Here is a 19,230-nt window from a genome sequence, read left to right as displayed (position 1 = left end):
TATATGCTAGTTATATGTGATACTTACAATTTTTAAAAGTTTTAAATCACACAGGTGGCAATTTCATATGTATGTTAATTAGAGTTTTTAACATTTAATTTACTAGCATTCATATGCTAATTATAATTGACTAGAGGATTTTTAAAAGTTTTAAATCACGCAAGTGGCAATTTCATATGTTAATTAGAGTTTTTAACATTTAATTTACTATCATTCATATGCTAATTATAATTGACTGGAGAATTTTTAAAAGTATCAAATTTAATATATTTTTAAAACTATCATTCATATATTAGAGTTTTTCACAATTTAATTTACTATCTTTCATATGCTACTTATATATGACTATTCGAATTTTTAAAAGGTTAAAATCATGCATGTGGCATTTACATATGTTAATTAGAGTTTTTAGCATTTAATTTAATATAATTCCTACGCTAAGTACATATGATGATTACAATTTTTATTAATTTTAAATCATGCAGTATGTACATACATATCTTAATTAGAGTTTTTACCAATATAATAATATCATTCATATATATGCTAAGTATATATGATTATTGGAATTTTTATTAATTATATTTGCTTATTACGATTTATCCACTTAATTTATTACAGCCAAAAATAATTTTTCGAAGTAATTTTCATTAATCTTTGTACTTTAAATAATGTTAATGCATTAACTTCTATTTTATACACACATATGTAAGCGAAAATCATATGTAGTGCTATAATCTTTAGTCCCGGTTCTTAACCCTAACCGGGTTTAAAAAGAATTTCGAAATAGCGGGAAAAGATATTTAGTCCCGGTTGTTGAGAACAACTGGAAGTAAATATCTTTTCTTTACTCCCGGTTGTTCTCAACAACCGGGACTAAAGATATCAAGATATCTTTAGTCCCGGTTGTTCTCAACAACCGGGAGTAAAGATCTTTTCTTTACTCCCGGTTGTTCTCAACAACCGGGACTAAAGATATCTTTAGTCCCAGTTGTTGAGAACAACCGGGAGTAAAGATCCAGGGGTATATATATTCCCGGTGCGCCCTCGTCTTCTTCACCAACACTTAAACGTTTTCGGCCGATCGATCTCTCTCGGCCTCTCTCCTTCGCCGCCACTGCCTAGGGCAAATCCCCGCGCCGACGCCGCCGTATCTCGCCGTCGTCTCGAGCTCGTCGTCCTCGCCGCCGCCTCCGCCTCCTCCGCTGCCGCCGCATCTCTGGGGTGAGAGCCGCCGCCGCCAGATCTCCCTTCATGCATCTCGATCTCTCCGATCTCGATCTCTCTCCGTCGCGCCGCCCGCCACGAGACGCCGCGCCACGACGACGACGCGCCACGCCGCCGCCTTCGACGCCGCGCAACGCCGCCGCCGCATGCCAACGCCACGCCGCCGCCGCCGTCGCCACGCCGCCGCCGCCTTCGCCGCCGCGCGCGCAATGCCGCCGCCGCCACGCCACGCCGCCGCCGCCACGCCACGCCACGCCACCGCCGCCACGCCACGCCGCCGCCACCACGGCCCCACAACGCCACGCCGCCGCCGCCGTCGCCACGCCGCCGCGCCAACCGCCGCCCCGATGCCGCCACACCGCCGTTAACGAACGAGAACGAGAACGATCGAACGAACGAGAGCGAGAACGAACACGTCAACGTACGTTGCCGCGACAACGTGAACGAGAACGAGAACGATCGAACGAACGAGAGCGAGAACGAGAACGATCGAACGAAGACAAGCGAGAACGAGGGAACGAACGTGAATGAGAACAAGCGAACGAACGTGAATGAGAACGAGCGAACGAACGTGAACGAGCTAGGGAACGTGAACGAGCGAACGAACGAGGACGAACGTTAACGTGAAATGCAATATATATATATATATATATATATATATATATATATATATATATATATATATATATATATATATATATATATATGTATGTATATATATATATATGTATATATATGTATATATATGTATATATGTATATATATATATATATATGTTACTTCGCATTTATCCTAATACATTTTTTTGTATCTTGCAGAAAAGACGTGTTGTCGGAGTCGTCCGTCAAGCCTGAGTGGAAGAGCTAGCCCTAGAAGGAATTGGAGCAGGCAAGTGACGTAATAATATAAATGATTGTTATATTTGTAATGCAATTAATTAAGATTATTAGACCTGTAATTAGACTTATCATATAAGATTGTGTAGTGTTCTAATATTATTTGAGTTTTAATATAAGATTATTTTATTGCAAATTAGACTTAGTATGACATTATTGACTACGGAATTGGTGCGACTCCTAGCAATTGACTATTGTAGTCTTAATTAGACTTAGCATATACGCACGAAACACTTAGCATATACATGACTATTTTAGTCTTAGCATGTAATATTATTTGAGTTTTAATATAAGATTATTTTATTTGTAATTAGACTTAGTATATAATTATTTACTAGCTAGGGTTGTATAATATACGTCACCTAGACTTAGCTTATATCACGATTTGTAATTAGACTTAGCACGTAAGGTTGTGTAGGGTTCTAATGTACGACATTTACACTTAGCATACATGACTTAGATTGTTAAAACATAAATGTCTCGTGACTTAGCATATACGCACGAAACACTTAGCATATACATGACTATTTTAGTCTTAGCATGTAATATTATTTGAGTTTTAATATAAGATTATTTTATTTGTAATTAGATTTAGTATATAATTATTTACTAGCTAGGGTTGTATAATATACGTCACCTAGACTTAGCTTATATCACGATTTGTAATTAGACTTAGCACGTAAGGTTGTGTAGGGTTCTAATGTACGACATTTACACTTAGCATACATGACTTAGATTGTTAAAACATAAATGTCTCGTGACTTAGCATATACGCACGAAACACTTAGCATATACATGACTATTTTAGTCTTAGCATGTAATATTATTTGAGTTTTAATATAAGATTATTTTATTTGTAATTAGATTTAGTATATAATTATTTACTAGCTAGGGTTGTATAATATACGTCACCTAGACTTAGTTTATATCACGATTTGTAATTAGACTTAGCACGTAAGGTTGTGTAGGGTTCTAATGTACGACATTTACACTTAGCATACATGACTTAGATTGTTAAAACATAAATGTCTCGTGACTTAGCAGATGTTTCTTGTATCAACAGATGGCTGACCGCGATGAGGAACAGATATTGTACGATACAATCGCGGAGGGAAGCAGCCAGTACTGGAATGAAGAAGAGGGGAACGAGGATCCAAACCAGTACTTGAACGAGGAAGGGAACGTGGAGAGGGATGCGGAGGGGAACCAGCAGGGGCACGTGGAAAGGGATGTGGAGGGGAACCAGGAGGAGGAGGCTAGTGGTAGTCAACCCTCCGTTGGACAGAAGAGGGCACGCGGGCAACGAGGTGCAGCGAAGAAGCTTGAGGGTCGGCACATCATAACGGAAGTGGAAGAAGATGGACGTCCTAGTGCCCCGGCCGAAGCCGCCAAGAACTATGTACGTCACAGCGGTTGGGTTGTGCGGGATAACGTGCCTGTCAGTACGGTGTACTGGCGAAGAACAAGGGCACGCGGAGATCATGAGAGCTTTGTCCCAGATTCGGAGAAAGAGATGCTGTGGACCACAATGCTCGAGACATTCACCCTTCCTGCGGGTACAGAGGACAAAGTGAAAAGGTGGACTCTGAAGAAAATGGCAGAACAGTTTTAGAGCTTCAAGGGAGATCTGTACCAGAAGTATATACTGAAGGGGCAGACACCGAACTTCGACACATTCCCAAAGCTAAGGGATCACTGGGACGAGTTCGTTGCATATAAGACAGGTGAACAAGGGCAGGCGATGATGGAAAGAAACAAAGAAAATGCCGCCAAGAAGAAGTAACATCACCACTTGGGGTCAGGAGGCTATAGCGTCGCGATGCCGAAGTGGGAGCAGATGGAGGCTAGCTTGATTGAGAGGGGTATCGAACCGGCAACAGCCAATTGGCCGGAACGATCGAAGTTCTGGTACTATGCTCACGGTGGAACGCTCAACCCAGCTGATGGCTCACTGGTCTTCGGCTATCAGATACAAGAGGCTGCGCGACGACTAACAGATGCAGTGGAAGCCTCCTCTCAGGGCACGTTCCGACCAGACAGAGATAGGGACGAGCTGACACTCGCCCTGCAGACTCCAGAGCATCCAGGACGAACTCGAGGGAAAGGGGTGATTCCTTGGAAGATTGGTTTCAAGGAGGACATCCACACGTACAGGAGTCGGATGAGGAGCAAGAGAGATACCGAGGCGAAGATTGCAGACCTAGAGTTCCGGGTATCGAGCTACGAACTCAACATGCAAGAGGAGGTGGCAAGGAAGGTTGATGAACGCATGGCCGCACATCGGTCCCATGATCCCCAGCCGACCATTCCTCCTGCAATGGTGAGCCCGTCAGGAAACCGTAGCAGCTGCGCCTCAACGGGGCAGGTAGGATCACAGAGCATGGACGCCATGCAAACACAGGACGAATCGACCTGTCCCGTTGATGACATCACTCAGCGGACACCATGTGAGCTGCATATTCCTTTCAAGAACTTATCAATAAAGGTAAGATTTAGCCATTCCGCTAGTTGCTGCTTATATATGTTGATTACTAATAAATAATCTCTCACAACATGAAGGTGGCGTCGGGCATGGCCATCCCAACGGACCCTTCAGGTACTTACCACTGCAGGCCGATTCCAGCAGGATACTCCAAGGTCGAAGTTGAGTTGGTCGAAGGCGCGTACGAGGACCTCGAGCTGGATTACCCTGGAGGAGACGGTGAGACGCATCTACGAGACATATGCCATGCTATTATTCTATGGCGCAGGCGGTACATCATCCTCCCTGGGCGACAAGCGGCGTCTCGTGCACCATCTCCTCCGGCTCCGCCATCTCCTCCTCAGGATCCTGCACCGTCTCCTCCTCATGCTCCGCCAGCACCGTCTCCACCGCAGGCTCCAGCATCGACTCCTCCTCAGGATCCTGCACCGACTCCTCCTCGTGCTCCTACACCTACTCCCCCGCAAGCTCCTCTTCCGGCACCTTCAAAGTCAAGGGCCCCCCCAGCTCCACCGCTTGCCCACACAAGGGCAACAAAGAAGGCGAAAGTTGACGCCGACAAGAACAAGGACCCGGGGTACGATTGCACGCAAGAGGAGCTTGACGCTTACGTTGCATCAGAAGTCAAGAGACAATTCAAGCCTCGAAGTCCAGAAAAGAAGATTCCTATAGACCCCAGTGTCAGGAACTTCTTCAGGGGTATGTCTGCATCTGTCAAGGAGGCCATCAAGCTATCGGACTATGAGCGAACGCTGAAGAAAGCATCTTCTGGAAAGTCCAAACCAGTCCCTCAGCTTGGAGAGCAACCAAACCAGGAGATCGAGCCGTTGGTGACCGGTAAAGAAATGACGATAGAACAATTTATTACTGACACCGGTCTAACTACGGATCAATTGCTAGGAGTCGCACCAATCGAAAAGGCGGAAGTGAAATACATGTACGAACTCGGTAAACCACTTGTCAAGCCTGAGCTGCTGCAGTCCCTACCCACACAAATGTACAAGTTCCATCAGCTGTACATGGAGATGAGCGCCACCGGTAGAGAGATGATCGGAGCGAGGATCAGGGACACGGACTTCTTGCAAGGAGATGACATTCTCTGGATCAATTTCAGGGGAATCTACGAACTATACCAGCTGGACGCCCTCGACGTCTCTATTATGAGTTGCTGGATTTTGTAAGTATATCGTTCAGTTAGATTTCTTACTATACGTCTCCTTTAATTAATTAGGTCCTTGTATATAAGTAGACCATAGAAAATAATATACTCCCTTTTATCGTTGTAGAATGGAGATTCAAAGGGCCCGACGGCGGAGGGTTTTCGATACTGGATTCATCGACCCTCGGAAAGTAAACGTCGCAATGCTCGACCAATATCCACAAGAAACAGAGGACAATCTCGTCCATCTCCTGAAGGCGCAGCGTTACAAGACGTTCATACTGTTGCCATACAACACAGAGTTAGTTTAATTTTACTGTCTTCCTACATACCAAATTTCATTCCCGTACGAACTTGCTAAGTGTTTCATATGTAATGCATCCCACGCACATTGCAGATTCCACTGGGTGCTTTTACTCATCGACCTGGAGGCCTGCACCGTCAACGTATATGACTCAATGGATAAAAAAGAGTCTACGTTTGACAAGGTTTTCGAACTTATAGACAGGTACCGTCATAAGTTCCTTTGTTAATTAAGAAAATCTTGTTATGTTAATTGCTACTACGAATCATAGCTTTAAACTCCATGTAGGGCTTGGTATCGGTTCCGTCATTTGGTCCGCGGCAAATGGAGAGAAAGACTTAGGCGGAAGTTCAAATTTCCTGTGAGTACACATGCTCTACATTTATATTTCTCCGATTCAAATACATACAAGTGTATATTAATTAGATCTCTCGTTGTTTGTCATTTATTTGTAGTGCGCAAAGCAAAAGCAGGGAACTAACTTGTGCGGCTATTACGTGTGCGAGTATTGCCACTGCCTTGCAGACCAAATCATCACCACAAGAGAGCTCGATGTACGTATAAATAAATTCAAAATTTCATTACGTAGCGATTTCTTGTTTAATTACTAATCAATTTCATACATTCATATAGTTTATTCGCATGAGGGATAACCTGACCACACACAAGGAATTTATCGCGGCGGTTCAAGAACAACTCATGGGATTCATCAACGAAGAAATCCTTGATCCCAAGGGTGAATTCTACTACGACGGAAACACAATTCACCGGTCCTTAGCTTCTGAGCTAGCAGCGAGTACTACTACGTCGAAATCGTAGCTAGCTAGGACATATAATGGATTGTAATTAATACATGACTACATATGTTTCTATATGCATGTGTACACATTTTCTATAATGTAAATATATTTTGTTCATATATATATCTATATACATATGCATTTGCATAACATATATATGTATAAATACATATATATTATGCATGTATATACATATAATATAATATAATATATATATATATATATACATATATATATGTATGCATATATATGTATTGAAACATATATATGCATGGTTTATATATATATATATACTAGCAATAATGCCCGTGCGTTGCAACGGGTGAAGGTAATTTTAATCATGCATACTGGTGGGAAAAAAGATAAAGGAATCATAATCATAATAATAATATTAATGAAATAAAATTGCAGTGACCTTTGGTCAAAAAGATAAAAATATATAATTGATTTTCCGTTAATTCCATTAGCTAAAAATAATATAATATGAAGTAGGAAAAGTTATTCTTGAATTTTAGCAATTTTCAAAAAGCTTAAATAGAACAAACTAATTATGTAAATAAAAACAATTTTAATCACCTAAATAAAACAATTAGAACTGTAATTGAAAAATCTGTTGCCAGCTTGTTTAAACATGAGCCGGCGGGTGCGTGTGGCATATATTTCTCACTCGTACATCGTGGTAAATTTTTTACATAGAAAAAATGACTGTGCGTTGCAATTATAACAAATATAAAAATATTATATGATTAAGGTTTAGTTTTACATGATATGAGCTCTTTAAGAAAATATATTCATAATGAAATAAAAAAAAGTTCAGCTGAAGGGACCTAAAGTGAACTTATTCCACACAGAGCGTACACGCGGTCCATGAGGTGGCCCAATAGTGTGGGCGGCATGGGAATAGAATCGGGGAGGAACAACTTAAGCGACCTAAAGTGAACTTATTCCATGTGGGCGACCTGGGAATGGCGTTCAGCCTAACGTGGGAGAAGCTGAAGCTGTCCGATGTGATAGATGGTCCTGATTGATCCCGACCTATATAAAAGTTCAACATCCCAAACCCTAACCCTAAAATCATTTCTCCTCCCCCCCTCTCTCTCAAAACAACATGGCGGCGGCCCGGCATACCTACATCCCTGCGACGGCGATGGCTGTTCGGCAGCGACGGCAACACCCTCCCCTTCCACGCGTCAGTGTTTTCTTAGTATTGTTGAATCTGATCTTGTATTCTTGTAGTAGTGTTTTCTCTAGAATTTAGGTCCAAATTTTGATGCGGCCTCTCATTATTTTTTTTCTTTCTTTTCTTTTTTTTTTTGGCCATCGGAGAGGGATTAAAGCGGGATTGATCGCACGTGCGATGGAATTTTTTTTTGATGGACGAAAACTATAACCTGGAAGCCATACAAATTTTTTAATTAGGTATATATAGAATCGGACTTTCTTTTTTTCATGTTTTTTCGCCCTTTTTTTGGTTACTACGGACGTCGGAAATGTCTTTAATTTTTTTTACCGCGTCATATATAATCGGATTCGATTTTTTTTCGCCCGATTTCTTTTTCACGCTTTTTTTCACGGACGGACGACGGAAACACTTTTATTTTTTTATTTTTTATATATAAGTAGTAGAGAAGAGATAGAGATAGAGAAAGAGAAACGAAAAATATTTTTTCGCAACTTTTCTTTTTGGAATCGGACAGAAAAAAATGTTCACGCTTTTTTTTGACGGACGACGAGATTTTTTTTAATCGGACAAAAATATTTTTTTCACTATTATTCTACTTTTTTAGGAAGACGGAAACCGTTTTGTCGCACCTTTTTTTATCGGACAGAACAAAATTTTCGCACTTTTATTCGCGCTTGATTTTTTTCCATACAGAAATCTTTCTTTCCTTTTTTTTAGGGAATTTCCAAGGGAGTCGGACTTCTTTTTTTTTGTTTGTTTTTTTCTCGGCATTTTTTTTTCTCACGGACGAAGGAAGCAGGTTTTACTTTTTAAGTAGTTCTAGATCTAGATATATATATATATATATAAACCATGCAGCAACAGGGGCATGCAAAAAAAAAGGTCAGCTCGATCTTTAGTCCCGGTTGGTGTTACCAACCGGGACTAAAGATCGATCTTTACTCCCGGTTATTTCACCCGGGACTAAAGATAGCGATCTTTAGTCCCGGATTGGTACTCCCGGTTTGGAAACCGGGACTAAAGGGGGGTTACGAACCGGGACTACAAAGGGTTTCTCCACCAGTGTAAAGATCTTAGTACCACATTGACTCTTAAAAGTCATAACACGCCGATGACTAATTAATATCGTCTATTTCTATGCAAAACAGTAAACAAAGATCGTCGACGATGGATTTGCGTGTCGATCAGTCATCACGCATGCATGCACCGAATGGTCCTAAATAAAACTTGACAAAGTAGTACCTTTGACACAGATGTTTTTAAATACATGTGAAAGATTAAGAGGACGCTTCTGATATGGACACGTCATATGTTAATTGTGCAATGTACGGGACAAAATAATTAAAAGAGAAAATCAAGAAGAGTGTCACGTTTGCCAATAACATTTGACGACGCCGTCGACGTTGTTGATCGATCCATCGCCGCCAGCGGTTCTCCGCGTACTGAAATATGGAAAATCCTTTGCGTCGGGTGCCCGATGCGCGCCAATATAAGTCGGGCACCCGCGCGTCCGCCGCCAACATGCCGCCACCACGCGCACCCGCGCTCACCACGTGTCTCCACCACAGTGTGCCCCGTTGCAACGGTTACCCGGATATAACAGAAACGTTCTATAATTAAGGGGAATCTGTTTCATTTTTTTTTCTACCAATAATATTTCAGCTAGTGTACTCGTGATATTTAACTATGTATGAATCAAATGTTGCAGTGAGTTTTGATACTGTTTAATAATTTCATCTTGATAGATACGTGGGTTGTTGATGTACACAGGGTTTAAGTGTTGCAATAGCTTCAAATCTTTTGTTGCATATATTGAACCAAATTATTTCATCTAGCAATTTGATCGTCTTTCACTTTTTTTAAAGAATTGAAACATTCTTTCGCTATTTGCTGAAATATTGTTTTATATAGGATGAACAACGTCTGATTTTTTTTCGAAACCGCTGTTTCATACATTGTAGCAAAATGTTTCATAAGGTGATTTGATTATGTTTCAGCTTTTTAAAAGACTGAAATATTTTCGATATATTTAGTGAAACATGTTCAATCTACTTGGTGAAATAGCGCCCGATTGCGCCCAATTTGTAGGTGCCTAGTTGAAATATTGGTGCCAGACATGAAGGTCCAAGAGAGTGGGTTGCACTTGCTGTGGCTCATGTTCGGTTTCCATATTTGATAACTGATGTGATATCGTTGTGTTAGAGCATCACCAACAGTCTACCAATAATCTATCCCTAAAATTTACAGTCCCACTCCGGTGCTTTCTACTCGGAGTAGAAAGTAATCTGGACCCTCGATCATATTTAATTGTAGGGTTAAGATCTAGTTCTACTCCCACCAGAATTAGTGGAAGTAGAAATGTGGAGAGGTGTTTTCGTCTAGGAAAAATAATTCGCGTAGGGGTATTATCATTTTACAATCCATAGATCGAACACCATGTCATCCTCGTCGGAGTTGGTCGTGCAAGATCTTAATTGATCCATATAATCCATGAAACAACGCAGTGATCGGAACGGCAAGAAGACGAATGAGCCGACACGATGCCGCCACGCAAATGACGTTGCGTGCGTGCGTGACGCCGCCGCCGCCGAAGCCCACGTCGGAATTTTTACTACCGCCAGAACTCCTGCTCAAGATCCTCGCTCGGACGCCGCCACACTCGTCCGCTCCCATATGGACGATGCGACTGAGGAGGCGGACAAGGCGGCGACGGCGGGAGATACGGACGGCGACGGTGGGGGCGGACAAGGCGGCGAGGCCGGGGGAGGAATAGCGAGGTGACTGCGTGTGATGGAGTCCGGACCTAATGCGATGCGAACCGAAGAAAACATCCCATGACAAAATTACCCCTAAATGATATTAGGAGATTACTTACCCGCCCTTCAAAATAAAAGGTCAAGATTAATTCTACTTGGAGTAGAATACTGCAAGTAGATTGCACCGGAGCATTACTCTAAAATTTAATTTTTGTGTTTCCTAAACTGAAAATAGGTGGTGAAAAAACCCATTCCTCCAAGAGATAGCCTAAATTCAATCACAAAAACTAAAAGTGGGCCCTTCTGTTAAACTACCAACAGAAAATCTAGTTTTTTTCCTTTCCCGTGCGCAGAAGGAGATCGCCCCGACGCAGGAAGGAGAGGTGAAATGTGGAAGGAGGGGATTGGGAGTCGTTCTCTCGCCCTCAAATACACGTACCGAGAAAATTGGAGATGGAAACTCCAAAACGTCCGGAGTTCTTTTGGGAATCTGTTGGATCAGTTTTTTTTAACCAAAATCCAAAAAAAATAGGATTAGGAATGGAATAGATAGACTGTTGGTGATGCTCTTAGTGGTCTGAGTTATTGATCGAAAACTGCGAAATTTTGATGTTTCAGTATGGGATGAATGAAAGTATATTCCAAGTAAATTTTAGTATATCTTTTCCGAATTCAAATTTAAAACAATAAATTTAACTAAAATTTGATAAGCATTTATGCAAATTTGGCAAAAACAGTCGTATTGCCGGTGGTCGCTCAATCAGAAAGGTGAACCTTGGATTATTTATTTTATTTTTGAAACTTTAATTTAAAATTTCAAAATATTTTTTTCCTTTATAAGAAAACATGTTCTCTCTGTACAATTTATTTTTTTTACAAACAAATCTTTTGTCCATGCATGGTATATGTAAACGGACATTAGCACGGTAACTCAAGGCAAGTTACTACTGTCTGCTAGCACCTCTGCTTACAGCATGACAAGTTAAAAAAAAGTTTCAAAAGGTTTTTTAAGAAATTATCATACCCACCTGTATTTTTAACAAAGCTTTATATTTGGATTTTTCAACAAAATATTTTTTTTTGTGGGGAACTAAGTTCCAATCTTGTGGGTTGCTTGAATTTGTGTGAGAAGCTGCTAGCACGTGATGGTGATTTTTTTTTCTGATTACAATCTTTCAATGTTATAATATTTTTTTGGTACTGTATTAACATATAGGAAATTCCACGTCTTGTGTGGGTCGTTAAAATAAATCCAGGAACGACAAGCAATATATTGAGGCAAAAGAAAAACATAGAGCAAAAGGTATATAACAACGGTATAAATTTTATATTTTTTTTCACAATAACGAATTTAATTTCATGATCAAGCAAGCCCCTTGGACAGAAGTAAAGAACGAACAATCGATTATCCAAATTAATTAATTAACCAACACGCGCGCGCACACAAGCACTTCACGCTAGCTGACACGTCACACGTGCACATGCATCCTTCACTTCTCCGGCTTGCCGCCGGCGCCGGCACCGCCGCCGCCGAAGCTCTTCTTGCGCTCCTCTATGAAGCTCGACGACTTCTCGTTGATGTTGGACGGCACCCTCAGGATCGACGGCATCCTCGGCCGGAGCCCCGGCCGCCTCGCCGGCGGCTTCGTCTGCTGGCCGCCGTCGTGATCCCCTCCGAGCTGGCTCGACGACGCCTGCCTCTTCTTGGACAGCAACCTCTTCACCGCCGACGACGCCGACCCCGCCGCCGCCGCCGCGCCGGATTCCTCCTTGATCGCCACCGTCTTCTTCACCTTCTTCTCCTCCTTCACCGGCGCCGCCTCCGCCACCGTCGCAGCTTCTGCAGCCACCGGAGGATCATTACGACGGCCACCTTCTTCGTCCTCCTTCTGCACACTTGCTCCTCCATTGCTCGTCGCCACTTCAGTGCTTTTCTCTTCAAGAATGGTGGCCGTGATGCTCTTGTGGTCGTCGTCGTCGTCTTTCTCGTCGACTAGCAACACCTCGGCCTTCTCGATCTCAATGGTGAACTCGTCGTCGTCTTCTTCTCCTCTTTCCTCTTCATGGCCGCCATTGTTGTTGCTGCTGTCATTTCTTGGGCCATCGGTGATGGTCTTCTGCCGGTTCATGGACAGGTTCTTGGCGAGGAACGTCAAGAGACGGTCACACATGCCAATGCCACCTACAGTGCCTTTCTCCATTGGAAGCTGCCTATTTGCGCTTTTTTAGCGGCGCATTCGTGGGTGTGTGAGTGTTTTTCGTGGTTCGATTCTCGGTGTAGAAATGGAGGATGATGAACTTTTATAGATGCTTCAACTTGATGTTTTTGGGTTGGAGTGGATAAGGTATCTCAAGAAGAAGAAGAAAGACAGTAGCGTAGGAAGGAAGCAGAGGGTATGCAGGAGCAAAGAATTCATTCGTTTCTTGAAGCTGAGAAAACATGAATCAGATGCTAAAAGGTGCTTTGCATGATCAGAAGCAAAAAAAAAAAAAAAAGATCCTTGTTTGATGAGGGGATACCAAGCGATTCCAGATGCCGGAGGAGGCAACCTGCTTAGAATGTTGCAGGTTAAAGCAATCCCAAATGTGACAATCAGTCTCATCTTCTAATACACTTAAAGAATGAGTAAAAAAATCATGCTCTACTTTAGAGTGACAGGCAGGACAACAAGGTTAAGTAATGCAAATGTACATTTGTTCATATAATTGAACTTGCGACAATTCATTCACTTGAGTTTGACTGAACCCTGTTTATTTGGTTCATAATTTTTATATCATAGTAACATACATAGAACACCATTTTATTTGCAGTTAATACAACCTTTTTTTCAGCTAAACAAGCTATGGCACAGGGTGCAGCAACTCATGAGCACGATTTCTGACCAACAACAGAGTTGTTAAAACACAGATTTTTTTTTCCATTTTCAGGTTAAAGCCCGGTGCAGAGGAACGACAAGACTGATCCTGCTCTGCGCCGCGTCCTCTCGCTCACCTTCCACTCCTCAACGAGGAGCTTCTTCAACTTGGGGCAGCCCGAGACGATAGTCGCTATTCCTGTGCTGCTCACTCGCCTGCAGTACACCATCTGGCATGACTGCAGCGGCAGGCAGCCCCTGACAAGGTGGCCTAGACCAACATCAGTGACCTCTGGACAGTGGGACAGCGCGATATCTTTAAGCTGCGAGCAACCTTCACCGATCTCCGCAAGCGCCATGTCTCCTATGGACTGTTGGTTGAAGAGAACAAGGCATCAGAAAATAAGGTAAAATAATCACACTGCTCTCGCATAATGACAGATGGGTATATAAGAGGATTGTCTAAGAAATAGCTGTAAATCCTGTAAAGTAAACATCATTTATCGATTGTTGGAGCAGAGTCTGTGACAAGCACACGCGCCACACAAGCACTAAGCAAATTTTGTCTGGAGCCATAAATTTTGAACACATATATGTACCGCAATACTCCTGGTACCTTATGTATAAGGCACCAGACAACTAAACAAAGGAATAATTTGAGTGCTGGTTAATGGAGAAGATATCATGACGAACTTCATATTAGTGCAGATAAAAACTTATTCATAGGCCTGTTATTTGCTGTATCTTACAGAGATAATCCTTTTTGTTCGTCTTCTTTATGACCATCTATTTCTAGTATTAACTCTTTGATCTACAACTACTAAAACACAGACTATTCAAATTATAAAATTTTGAAGTTCTCTGCATACCAAAACCTACAGCTGTATCTAGTATTGTATCATCATATGTTCTTTACGTGTTCCTTGGTTGAAATGAGCTGATTTTAGTCCTGAATCCTAACTGCGCGGACCATAGTAAGCCTTATTCATTGATACCACAATTTTCAGATAATTTTTCATAAAAGAAATTCAGTGTGACAAGTGATGTACCCGGAGAACACTTATATCCAAGTAGACCAGATCAGGGCATCCTCTTGCAATTGCAGTGAGCCCATTATCAGTGATTAGTTGGCATCCACACAAGTTTAACTTTCGAAGAGGACAGCCTTCAGCAATTGCAGTCAGCCCTGCATCAGATACCCTGGAAAGGAAGTTGCAACAAAATTTAGAAACTGATATGTCTAGTGATGCATTCAGAACATACAATCCCCCAAGGGTGCTAGTTCGAACAGCATGCATAGGATGGAGCTGTAGAAATGCTGTCGAATATTTGATACTGTAGAGGCCAGTCCTTATCCCAACTATCAAATGTTAGGTTGTCTTGCATAACAACGTGGTCAATGTCACTCCTAATAGGCTAAGATATGATTAATCAATCTATGAATCTAAGTTGTTTCCTAATACCAATCATTCAACAAAGTGTAACAAGAATTATAATGAGCTTCGGTAAGGGGATGATGTGCATGGAGTAATGGACAAGATAGATAAATTGGATGGTTAAATGCATGATAATATTTACCTCTCACAAAATTGGAGTGTTAACTCTCTAAGCGATTTACAGTTCTCAGCAAAAGATATCAATGCTTTGTCTCCTATCTGCATACAAAATGAACTTCAATCAACTAAAGATATTTGAATTTTTTTCTCATTGCTGCATATGGTAAAAGAATAAAGATGGTAATAACCAAATCATGTCATTCCATCTAACACTTTAATTCTAAAACATGTCAAATCTTATATTTGACATATTTCACCATGTATGCTAGTTGCAGAATATCTATGCAAATGTCAAAAGTACCTCATAACCACGCCGAATAGAAAGTTCAGTCAAGTTCTTGCAACCTTGAGCTATGTAGCACAAGGCATCATCACTTATTCTGGAACAGTCGACCAAATAAAGAGACCTGAGAAGGGAGCAACCTCTACCAACCTCCAGAAATGCACTGTCCTGGATCCTTGGACAATAAATTAGAGATAATTCCAAAAGACCCCTGTTTTGACAGAAAGCAAATCATCTACTGTTAGTGCAACAAAATATCAATATGACATAGCTCTAAAAATGCAGGTAAGATAATTAAATAACAATGCCAGAGTGCAACAACTACTTTTTTTTTTCTGAAGTAAAAGGTAGGGTAACCCACACTCTTGCCAATGTGCCAATGTAATCAGAAACCATATTGTAGTTTATTTATGGATCAAGCATCTAAAACCTTTTCTTGAATTACCCTTCATTCTAAAATACTGCTCACTTATGTGAACTATAGAGAAATAAATTAAAACAGGAAAGGCAATATATAGATTTTAAGTGAAGAAAGGAACTTTTAATATATTGAGTTGTCAGCAAGAAACATACGGGCACCAACGTCCAATGTGCTCCAGTGCAGCAGTTTCCATATTCTGACAACCATTGATCTTCAGGCGTGCTAATTTTTTGCAGCTACGAGCTACAAATTCAAGGCTTCTATCAGTTAGTAAATGGCAGTCATTGAGAATAAGATCTGTGAGATTCTTGCACCCTTTTGCAATAGAAGAAAGGCTCCTGCAATTCCAAAGGAAAATGTAAGTGAATAATTGAATGAACTTAAAAGTTAATGAAGCAGCACAAGGTGGAAGCAGTAAGAATTAATGTGTGACAAACACCTACAGTACAAGAGAAATGATTCAACAGAAAACAGGTATGGATTTGTAATGTACTAATGTCCTGATGAAGTTCAGCAATTCCAAGAATGTAATGTACAGCAAAGGAGAATTATGTCAAGATAAAGGAATATCTATACTCTGGAAATTGTCAAACTAGTAGATTCGAAACTTATCTTAAAGGCAAATTAATTCCTAAGTTGGTGCAGCAACAAAAACATCACAACTGCAAACAATGGATGTTAGTTAATGGGCTAGTGTGTTTAATCAGTCAACAGTCCAGTTAGTTGATAAATGTTCCCATGTTATTGAACATAGTTAAGAGTGTTGGACCAACAGACCTCCCACCTTAGGATAAGCACCTAACTTTTAGCATTCCAGCAGGGCAGCAGGCTGGTGCAATAACTAGTCCAACATTTTGTATCCTATATCTAATTCCATATAACTTGGTAGTACCCTTCCTTTCTGGCCAGCACATAATGATTTGACAGAACTATGCAAAACAAGAATGTGAAACAAAGTCGGATAATATGCCTCTATAAAATATTGTGGCATTGATTTACAATTCTACTTAGTACCTGTCCGTGAATTTTTCGAAGTTGTTGAGTGACAGACTCTCTAAGAATGAACAAAATAAACCAATAGCGTCTAGGGCCTCATCACCAGCACCCATGCATTGCAGCTTCAAAGTTTTCAACAAGCGGCATCCTTTAGCAACGGATACTACTCCCTCATTTTTAATATGATCTGATTCCAGTGACAGGAATTCCAGGTTAGGGCAGTGTGATCCAACAGCATGCAAGGATGCATCAGTCATCCAAGCACAAGTGGCAACGCCAAGAGAGACAAGTGATTGTCCACAGTTCTTTATTAGTCCAATCAAGCCTTCATCTGAAGTGCCTTCAACAAAACGCAAGTTCAAATTACGAAGTAACTTGCAGCCTTCACCAATAGCAATAAGTCCTGGATCTCCAATATAGCAAGCCTGCAGAAAAAAAATTGTGATTTAGACAGGTCAAAAATTTGTGTGCATAATTAGTCTCTACATTAACAGCATATTTGGCATGCAGATACACCATTTCCTCATAATTAGAGAAGACTGCTGCTAATCACCAGGAATAATGCTTGTTCCAAGTATTGTGAGGTTTCATATACCGTATTACAAGTAAATATTACATTGGACACTCACAGTTAATACAGAGGCATAGAAGTCTTCAAGAAAAAAAAAACATGAAAGAATTCAGAGATGATGAAGTAAATAACTGAGAAAAAAGCAAAGGAACGGGTAGCATGACATTACCTGAAGATCCAACGAACTCAAGTTCTTACAATTCTCTGATATTCTTACTAAGCCTGTCGAAGTTATGGAAGAACACCATACCAGACTTAGTTTTTCGAGCCCTTTGCAACCCCTGGCAAGACTAGTTAATCCAACATCAGTCAAGCAAGTGCGCTCTGTCTCATTATCACTGCCCGGCTGGTCCAATGGAAATGGGGACATGTGCGCTCCGAAATTTGAGCTGCGGGACATCCTCCTACGGCGCCCAGAAGGACTAACATCATACATCTGTATCGCATCAGTGCATCAGTACAAGGCTATGTTAATCTACTGCAAGGAGAAAGTTTTCATTAAAGAATCTAACTGCATGTAATAGGACAACATCCGAGCACATCAGTTCATATATATTGCCGTATAATAATCATTAATCACTACTAAGCTGGTGGACACATAGCAATGGTTTTTCAAACTGATCATATGCAAAACTCACACATTACTTATTTGCATGCAGCTGTTGTACAAGTCATGGAAATGCAGATCTCATACAACTATGTACAAATGGATACCACAACTCAATCCCCAGGAGAATTATCAGTTATCACGATTCTGCATCCAACCAAGAGAAATGCGGATTTGTAAGGTCCAAATCGATCAAACTACCTTCAAAACAGGATAAGAAATCGATAGTTTGCCCCCAATTCCCCTACAAAACCTTCGACAGATGCGAACCTTCTCCCAAAATTCTAAATCTCCTCATAATCCCGATTCGGAAAACATCTCTACGATCCTCTACATTTCCTGCAATTCGCGTACGGAGCCACAAAAGCAAGGATAGGGATGGAGGGAACCCACCGGGCGGCGGCGCGATCTAGCGGCGGCACAGGAGGGCCCGGCCGCGGCGGCCTCGACGCTGATGCGCTCGTCCACCGACACCTCGACGAGCGCCGGGAACCGCTCGGCGACGAGGCGGAGCACCTCGTCGGCGCGGGCCCCGGACGCGGCGAGCTTGGCGGAGCGGCGGGTGGCGCGGTCGTGGCGGCGCCAGCGGCGGCAGACGAGGGCGCACGCGTCGAGGTCCCGCTTGGCCCCGGACACGGCCACGCGGCGGAGCACCTCGTCGAGGATCTCGTCCGGGAGGAGGAGGTTGATCAGGTCGGCCCCCCGCATCTCTCCCCCGCCGCCGGAGACGGCGAGGAGATCGCCGGAGATAAGGTGGGGAAGGGGAGGGGGGCGAGTCGTGAATTGGGAGGAATTGGAGGGGGCGAGATGTAAGAAATGCCGCGAAAGTGAGCTGCGCTTTGCGTGCTCGCGCGGTTTTATACTTTTATGCTGCGGCGCTTTTTGTCATTTCATCCTTGTACTATTTACTTTTTGAAGAAAATGATTAGGAGACTTCTTTTTTGGGGTTCGGTAATAAGATTTGGTTGGTAAATGATGGAGGTTTCAGATTTCGGATTAAGGCACTGTTCAATTCCCACGAAAATTTTTTTTTACCATGTCACATTGAATGATTGGACAATATATAAAATATTAAATATAGAAAAAAACTAATTATATAGATTACATGTAAATTGTGAGACGAATCTTTTAAGC

General features: G+C 41.8%; 2 protein-coding genes across 2 annotated transcripts; both read right to left on the bottom strand.

Annotated features, from left to right (window-relative positions):
- Positions 1-12,113: 12,113 nt before the first annotated feature.
- Positions 12,114-13,103, bottom strand: LOC4351004 (uncharacterized). The gene has a single exon (XM_015760548.3). The coding sequence runs from the start codon at positions 13,006-13,008 to the stop codon at positions 12,298-12,300; it is 711 nt and encodes a 236-aa protein (XP_015616034.1). The 5' UTR covers positions 13,009-13,103; the 3' UTR covers positions 12,114-12,297.
- A 377-nt stretch (positions 13,104-13,480) lies between these two features.
- LOC4351003 (F-box/LRR-repeat protein 4) lies at positions 13,481-18,925 on the bottom strand. Its single transcript, XM_015762431.3, has 8 exons — positions 18,490-18,925; positions 17,659-17,925; positions 16,937-17,343; positions 16,075-16,260; positions 15,520-15,712; positions 15,241-15,317; positions 14,712-14,862; positions 13,481-14,033 (listed from the first exon to the last, which is right to left on the bottom strand). Exons 1-8 carry the CDS (start codon positions 18,802-18,804, stop codon positions 13,737-13,739), a joined length of 1,893 nt encoding a protein of 630 aa, XP_015617917.1. The 5' UTR covers positions 18,805-18,925; the 3' UTR covers positions 13,481-13,736.
- Between the last annotated feature and the right edge of the window lie 305 nt (positions 18,926-19,230).

Source organism: Oryza sativa, chromosome 11 (genome assembly GCF_034140825.1).
Source record: "Oryza sativa Japonica Group chromosome 11, ASM3414082v1".
NCBI lineage: Eukaryota > Viridiplantae > Streptophyta > Magnoliopsida > Poales > Poaceae > Oryza > Oryza sativa.
Note: the sequence above shows the minus strand (reverse complement) of the source record. Positions and strands in the feature narration are given on the sequence as shown.

Coding starts and splice junctions, on each gene's coding strand:
- LOC4351004 (XM_015760548.3), bottom strand. CDS start 13,008: ATGGAGAAAGGCACTGTAGGTGGCATTGGCATGTGTGACCGTCTCTTG.
- LOC4351003 (XM_015762431.3), bottom strand. CDS start 18,804: ATGCGGGGGGCCGACCTGATCAACCTCCTCCTCCCGGACGAGATCCTC. Junction 17,344..17,658: donor TGAGTTCGTTGGATCTTCAG/GTAATGTCATGC, acceptor TTTTTTCTGCAG/GCTTGCTATATTGGAGATCC. Junction 16,261..16,936: donor TTCGAAAAATTCACGGACAG/GTACTAAGTAGA, acceptor TTGGAATTGCAG/GAGCCTTTCTTCTATTGCAA.